Consider the following 7723-nt stretch of genomic DNA (forward strand, 5'->3'; position numbering starts at 1 on the left):
TATATATATATATATATACATATATATACATATATATATCTACATATAAAATTTGCAATCAAATATAAAATATAATAATTATATATAAAATTATATATAATATAAAATATATATTGATTAGTTCTTTTTCTGTGTATTTTTTATTATTTATATCACAAATTATATTTCAAATTTATATTCAATAATAACAAAAGAACTATTTTTAATAATAGTTGCAAATACATTGCATAGTTTATTTACAATATTACAACATTGCAATGAGATGTATCTGCAATCATTGTGCAATATATTTCTATGCTATATATTTCTATGGATTATATCGTCCTATTTGGATTCACAATTTTTTTTAAATTTATATTTCAAAATTACTGATAAAAAATTACTTCTTTTATTAATGTCTGTAAGATATTCTTTTACTCTCGTTTTTAGTTGTTGTTTCATCTGGCCGACATAAGTGGCTTCGCATTTTTGACAACTTATTTTATAAATGTCGCAACGTAACATTGGATCATGCTGTCTTTTCCCATTTTTATTGAGAAAATTGATGGGTTTATGTGCCAAACTGATGTTATATTTTTTAGCGAATGTTCTAAATTCATCCAAAATATTTTTTAAATATGGGATAGTAAAATATTTTCTATTGTTTATTATTATTTTTTTATTTTTGTTGATCTGTTTTTAGTGTCTTTATACGCTGATATTAATGTAATTTTAACCCTCATACGAATGTAGAGTCACTTTGATCTTTGAGCGATAAGACAACTCAGAATACCATAGCGGTTGAATGAGAAACGATCACAATGTTATATTCGTGTTAGTAATGATACAAAATACAGTACAAGATCAAAATTGTAATAAATTTATTTATGAAAATTATATAAAAAATACATTTATTTCATGTATCAAGTGTACAGAACACTAAAAAGAAATAAAGTAAATATATATTGTTCTCACACAAAATGCGTTTTTATATACATATAATTTCTTCCCAAGACTAGTTTAAAATAGAAATTCTATTATGGGTTAAAATGCCTGCATTTGTCTCCTTCGTCCATCAAAAACCATTTGCTTTCCGAGCGTTAACAGTAGAAAATATGAAGTTTAATAGGTAACATTCAGCAAAGTGTTAACCATCGCCTTCAAATTTTTTGTGAAAAGTTTTAGAAATAAGAAAAGGACTCTCTCGAAAAGTTCAGTATCACTTTTTTATACTCCATTGGACTGCATTCGGAAACATTACCTGGGTGCCCGTGTATTGTCCTATCTTTATTTAACATTGGGTGAACAACAAAGATAAAGCAATACACGGAGACACTCGGGTAACGTTTTCGAACGCAGCCTTGGGTGGTTCGAATTAAAGTTTACATATTCACCAGAGTTGATGGGCTATTTATATAGATCAAATTTAATTCTTCCACCATTAAATTATTTAACTGAATTTGTAAAGTTACTGGGGATGACCCAATAGAAGGTCGAAACGTTTAACAATTGTATTTATTATGTTTTATTATAAAATATGTTTTTATTACACCACTATGCACGGTTAACATTAAAGTATTATTTGTACACAGACAAAAGATTAAATAAAAATAAAAGTTATGCGTTTCGCGGGTTTTCTCCGTGTCCAAATCCATTCTTGAAATGCCAACGTTTTGTGAACCTTGTAGTCCACTTCGTCAGGGCGAAGAGCAGCCTGATACTGAGCTGTTCCTCTGGGCCATTTCTTTTTATACACTACTTGTTGGAGTGGTGGGAGGAAAGAAGAGAACTGTGGATGAAGGGGGGGGGAAAGAGGAGAGGAAGAATCGGTCAGTCCTCAATAACCGGAAGAATAGCTTTCTATATCTTATTTATGTTGTAGCCATTATCTTTATTTAGATTGTTAGGATGTTTCTGTATCTCTATGGCTTCTCTATACTTCCTTGGAAAGTATGTTGGCTATTGTGGTCGTTTTATCAAACAGTATTTGATGTCTCGTTTCGATGTTGTGTTCTGATAATGCTGACTGCGTGACGTGTTTTAGCCTGACATCACATTGGTATTCTTTTATCCGTAGGTTGACCATTCTCCCGGTTTCTTCAATGTATACTTGCCCACAAGAACAAGGTATTTTGTATATTCCTGCGGAGCTGAATGGAGGTCTTTGATCTTTAGAATTTCTTAAGATTTGTACTATCTTTTTGGGTGATTTAAAGATAGTTCGGATATTGTGTTTGTTTAATATCCTGCCAATCCGATCTGTTGTTTCTTTGACATATGGGAGAATGGATAGAATCTTATCGTCTGGTTGTGTGTCAGAGACCGTTGTCTTGTTTGTATGTTTATTGATAGTTTTATTTATGTCTTTTTTGTTGTGTCCGTTTTTCTGTAAGGCTAGTTTTAAATGGTTGAGTTCTGTCTGTTCTTTGTCAGATCTTTCTTGATCAGAAAGCTCTATGTACAAGTGAGTTGATTGCAGACTGTTTCTGTAATGGGTGGTGGTGCGACTCGGCGTGTAGGTATCTATCTGTGTGTGTTGGTTTTCTGTACACTTGATGGACTAAGGTACCGTCAGCTTTCTTCAGAGATAAGAACATCTAGGAAGGGGAGTTTTCCGTTTTTCTCTATGTCTATAGCGAAGTGGATATTTGCGTGTTGATTGTTGAGGAAAATAAGGAATTTACGGAGTTCGGCTCTGCCGTGTCTCCATATCACGAATGTGTCGTCTACATAACGAAACCAAACTTCTGGTTTCTTAGGTGTTTTCCTGAGGGTCTCTTTTTCAAAATACTCCATGAAGATGTTGGCAATTACAGGAGAAATAGGAGAGCCCATTGCTGCTCCTGAAGTTTGTTCATAAAATTGATTGTTATAGAAGAAGTAAGTGGTTGTTAAGCAGTGCTCTACCAGTGGGATGGTCGGAGGGGACTTTATGTGAAGTCTTTATTATGTTTAATGTGTCTTTTATTGGAACTTGTGTGAAAAGGGATTCTACGTCGAAACTTACAAGCAAGTCTGTGGGACGTAGTCGGATTTTTTGAATCTTTTTTATAAAGTCCGTTGAGTTGGTTATGTGTGATTCGGATTTTCCAGTAAGGAGTTGTAGTGTTTGTGCTAGGAAGCGGGATAAGTTGTATGTCGGGGAGTGTATGGCGCTGACAATCGGTCTGAGGGGGATGTTTGGTTTGTGTACTTTTGGTAATCCGTATAGTCGTGGTGGAAGAGGATTTGTGGGTTTTAATGTTGATTTGGTTTTACTGGGAATGTTGCTTCTCTCCACGATCTTGGTGCGATTGTATTAGTTCTTTGTCAAGCTTTTTGTATGCTTTGTCCGAAAGAAGGTTCTTCATCTTTTTCTTATAGTCTGATGTGTTCATGCCTACTGTCGTGTTGCCTTTGTCGACTGGAAGCACGATGATGTCTGTGTTCCTGTTAAAGTCTTAGAGAGCCAATCGCTCTTGTCTAGCGATGTTAGGTGGAGGGGATTTAGCTTTGGAAAGGATATTGGTTACCTGTCTGCGGATATTATCTGCTTGTTCTGATGGCAGTCGATAGATGGTTGACTCTATTTTGCTGATAATCTCTTCTTTTGGAATCTTTCTAGGTGCCACTGCGAAGTTAGGGCCTTTGGCAAGCGCAGATATAGTGTCTTGAGACAAGTCTTTGTTGGATAGGTTCTTGACGTTAAGTAGAGAGGGTTGTGGATTTTTGTGAGGGACAAGGTTTATGTATTTCTGTTTCTGTCTTTCAGAGGATTGTGTGTGTGTCTTCATGGCTTGTTCGTATGTAATACGATCTAGGGTTTACCAGAATCATGCCGCAACGTGGCGGATAGGAACAGGTGGAGTTTAAAGGTTTTATGGGAAACTAACCGATTCCTCCTCTCTTCTTTCTTCCCCCCCCTCCTCACCCACAGTTCTCTTCTTTCCCCCCACCACTCTAACAAGTAGCGTATAAAAAGCCCAGAGGAACAGCTCAATATCAGGCTGCTCTTCGTCCTGATGAAGTGGACTGCAAGATTCACGAAACGTTGGCATTTCAAAAATGGATTTGGAGAAAACCCGAGAAACGCATAACTTTTATACAGAAAGCACCCGTGGTGCTTCAAGAATATTATTAAATAAAAATGTTTTTAATATCTTTTATTTTTATAAAAAAATAATACGTATGTAGTGTATAATGATATATCTATCGTTAAATTTTTTTATTGTATGAAATACCTACGCACATAAAAAATGTCTTGGCAATTGCATGATTTTAGGACAAGAGTACCAACACTAAATCCTACGGAATTACCCTCGACAACTACGCAAAGCAAAATATACATTTATAGAACCAGAATTCCAAGGAAAGATCTTGCGGAGTCAACAATGTCGACGTCTTCGCTGTTACGAGAGAACAACATCGGACACGCTATAACGAGAAGAAGGGGTGCTGTTAAACATAACAAAGTGCACATTGTACGAGGTCATAAACTTGTAGCCAAGTTTTTTCGGCAACCAACATTCTGCGCTTTTTGTAAAGATTTTTTGTGGTAATACTTTAGATTTTCTTTGTGTTTCTTTTTAACATTTTGAATTTTATCTCATATTCTTAGAATTTTTACAATTTCAATTATACATATATTTTTGATAATAAATAAATAATTCCTTAATTCTTATTGCAGAATTTCTACAATTTCAATTGTATATATATTTTTGATAATAAATAAATAATTCCTTAATTTTTAATTTTTTATTTTAGGGGTTTTGGAAAACAGGGTTATCAATGTCAGGGTAAAGTTTTTAGTTTCTATAATTTTACTTTTTTTATTTATTACTTTCCTGTATCTCTTCATTAATAAGATTTATAAAAGAATTTTTTTTATTATAGCGTGTCAAACGGCAGTACATAAGAAATGCCACGACAAATTATTAACTAAGTGTCCTGAGAGTGGAAGAGAATCAGAAAATACAATAGTAAGTATAGGTGTTTACGATTAGAAATTAAAAGAAGATTACAGTAAATAAAATTAAATTGTAATATTGATTATTTTAATCTATAATATATAAAAATATACTATATAAATATTTAAACGATGTAATCATTATTAGACAAATATAATAACAGCAGTTTTACCATTAAATTTGTTATCTAAATTATTAAATATTTATTTTGTTATAGTATTTGAGAGAACGTTTTAAGATAGACGTTCCTCATAGATTTCGTACTCACACATTCATGTCACCGACTTTCTGCGATCATTGCGGCTCAATGTTGTATGGATTGTTTCGACAAGGTTTAAGATGCGACGGTAAGAATGTAAAATGCAGTTTAGGATATTTTTAAACATGTTGCACAGTTAAAAAAATTCTTTTATGCATCTTAGATTTAAGTTATTTTTTTTTATATCGATCAACTGATACGATTCAATAAATGATATATGAGCCTTTAATTGGCATATATGACCATGGTATAAAGACAAAGGTATGCTCACATACGCATGCGACTAATCAAAATTGTCAAAGTGTGATGTCATAGATAAACGGTAAATTTCAAACTGCTATTTTCAAATAGCAGCATGCTCGTCAGATATACTATTTTAACTTCACGTTTACAGGAAAAATCTGTTTTAAAATAATATTTTATAAACTAATAAATATCCTGTACTTTTCTTTCGGCGACAATATGAAGCATGATGCATTGAAGTGTTGGGAACATATAGCTGAACACGAACAAAATTATATATAGTTTACTTCGTTACATTTATACATTTACAAGAAATAGAAAATCTTACCTTTTTTTATGTTAACGTTTTGTTTTCCGCATGCTATAACTCATTTATTTGCGATCGTAAAATTTTTCGGAAACAAAAAATATTTTATGCTATTTCCGTTAAGCAATTTTGTTTTCCGAAAATAATTGCCACAACCTTTTACAGCATAAGACATTGCATATGTAATATCAACAATTAAAGTGGAAAAGAGATTCAATTATTCGTTTTTACTGAAATCATGTTTCTTCGAACACAAACATCGAAAACATGGGCCCATGGCCAGATTCTGTTTTTCTAGGGATTCTATCAAGGACCGGCATCTATCATGTTAATCGTCAAATTATTCGGATGATCTGATTGGCTCCGAGTATGACGTTACAGTTTGACTGCGCAGTGGATTGACCACGAAATGAATATACCCTTGTCTTTATACTATACATATGTGTTCCACGTAAAAAGGGTTCTCCTAAAAATAAATTTTGAAATGATCATGAAAACTTGTAAGTGAACATATTGTATAAAGTTGAAAGTAAAAAATATAAGTATTATATGCCTTATATTCAAGATATTAGAGTCGTATAAAAAAACTTCTTCTATTGTAATTTTTTTTGTGAACTAAAATTATGTAAAATTTTTATAAGCATGAATTTTTAAGAATTTGTTCCATACCTTCACAGATAAAGATTAATTTTAATGAGAAAAATAAATAGTATAAAGAAATCAATTTTTTCCATAATAAATAAATAAATTATATTCACTTTTTAAAATCTGAAAAAATTCTCAAAAATACTTTAATATATGGTTTATAATACTTTAATATATGTAGAATATGGTACCATAAAGGAAATTTTGGGTTTAATTGGATTCATTTTTTTTATAAACAAAATATTTTTTTCCAAAACAAAATTGGAATTTCCGTCAAAAAATTAATAATATTAATTTTTAATAGGGAATGGAAGTAACTAACGCCGTTATCGTTACAAATTACTTTTTTTGGTAACTGGTAATGTATTTTTTTTTGTAACTGTAACTGTAACGGTACGTAGTTACATTCTTTCAGTAACGAAATTTATTTTTGTCGTTACTTTTTATATTTTAGATCCATTTATGATTTTCGCATTTAATCCGCAGCCTTTGATCGATATTCATAGTTTGTTGTTACATTTAGGATCGTCTTAAGAATAATTTTAAGATATAAACTAATCACAGAACCATATTAGCATAAGAATAAATCTTATGAATACCGGTTTTTAGATTTAGCGGTAATAGGTTTATTCGCATAATGTGCTCCAATTGTCCTTACAGCTCCTAGAGACTCTATAACTACAGCAGGACTATCCAATTTTAGCTCTGGAGCCAAAACACAAAGCCATCGATATAAAAAAATTCAATGTGAGTAAGATTGTAGGAACTGTAAACTGTTGATAAGCGTCACTTAAATGCGTATCAATACTTTACAGTTCCTAAAATCTTACTCACATTGAATTTTTTTACATGGATGGCTTTGCATTTTGGCTCTGGAACTCAAATTAGACAGGTCTGAATTCGAATCTGGTCACGACATAACCTCATGGTTGGTCCGACATTTTTCTTCAATTCGCCGCAGTTATTTGAAATGTATTTCATTATCTAGCCTTTTTTGACTAGATTCTATTTTGATGAATTGCTGCAGAAAAGCTGCATCTAACCCTTTTTTTTTTAGTTAGAAAGAAGTACTTATATTTAGATATTATGTAAAATAAAAAAAACATTATAAGATTTAAGAACGACTGATTACCATAATTGTATGAATACATCAAATATAATAAAGAAACCCATGATCCATTAAAGTTAAATGTTTCGAATAATATATTATATATTCTTTTTATTAAATCAATTTATTTCAGATATGACTGCGCGTTGGTAACTTTCGGACTTTCAGCACAGTCAATCTGAAACGCTAATAATCCCCCTTAAATTAAATTAAAAAGAAAGAAAAAAAGAACTTAT

General features: G+C 31.8%; 1 protein-coding gene across 1 annotated transcript in view; it reads left to right on the top strand.

Annotated features, from left to right (window-relative positions):
* Nucleotides 1-7723, top strand: part of LOC108749752 (protein kinase C-like) — a 53341-nt gene that overhangs the window by 23433 nt on the left and 22185 nt on the right. The window contains exons 3-6 of the mRNA XM_018488685.1: nucleotides 4241-4513; nucleotides 4723-4754; nucleotides 4852-4937; nucleotides 5143-5272. Coding sequence (XP_018344187.1) covers nucleotides 4241-4513; nucleotides 4723-4754; nucleotides 4852-4937; nucleotides 5143-5272 — 521 coding nt within the window. The remainder of the gene's footprint in view (nucleotides 1-4240; nucleotides 4514-4722; nucleotides 4755-4851; nucleotides 4938-5142; nucleotides 5273-7723) is intronic.

The sequence above is a fragment of the Trachymyrmex septentrionalis genome, unplaced genomic scaffold (assembly GCF_001594115.1).
Source record: "Trachymyrmex septentrionalis isolate Tsep2-gDNA-1 unplaced genomic scaffold, Tsep1.0 scaffold311, whole genome shotgun sequence".
NCBI lineage: Eukaryota > Metazoa > Arthropoda > Insecta > Hymenoptera > Formicidae > Trachymyrmex > Trachymyrmex septentrionalis.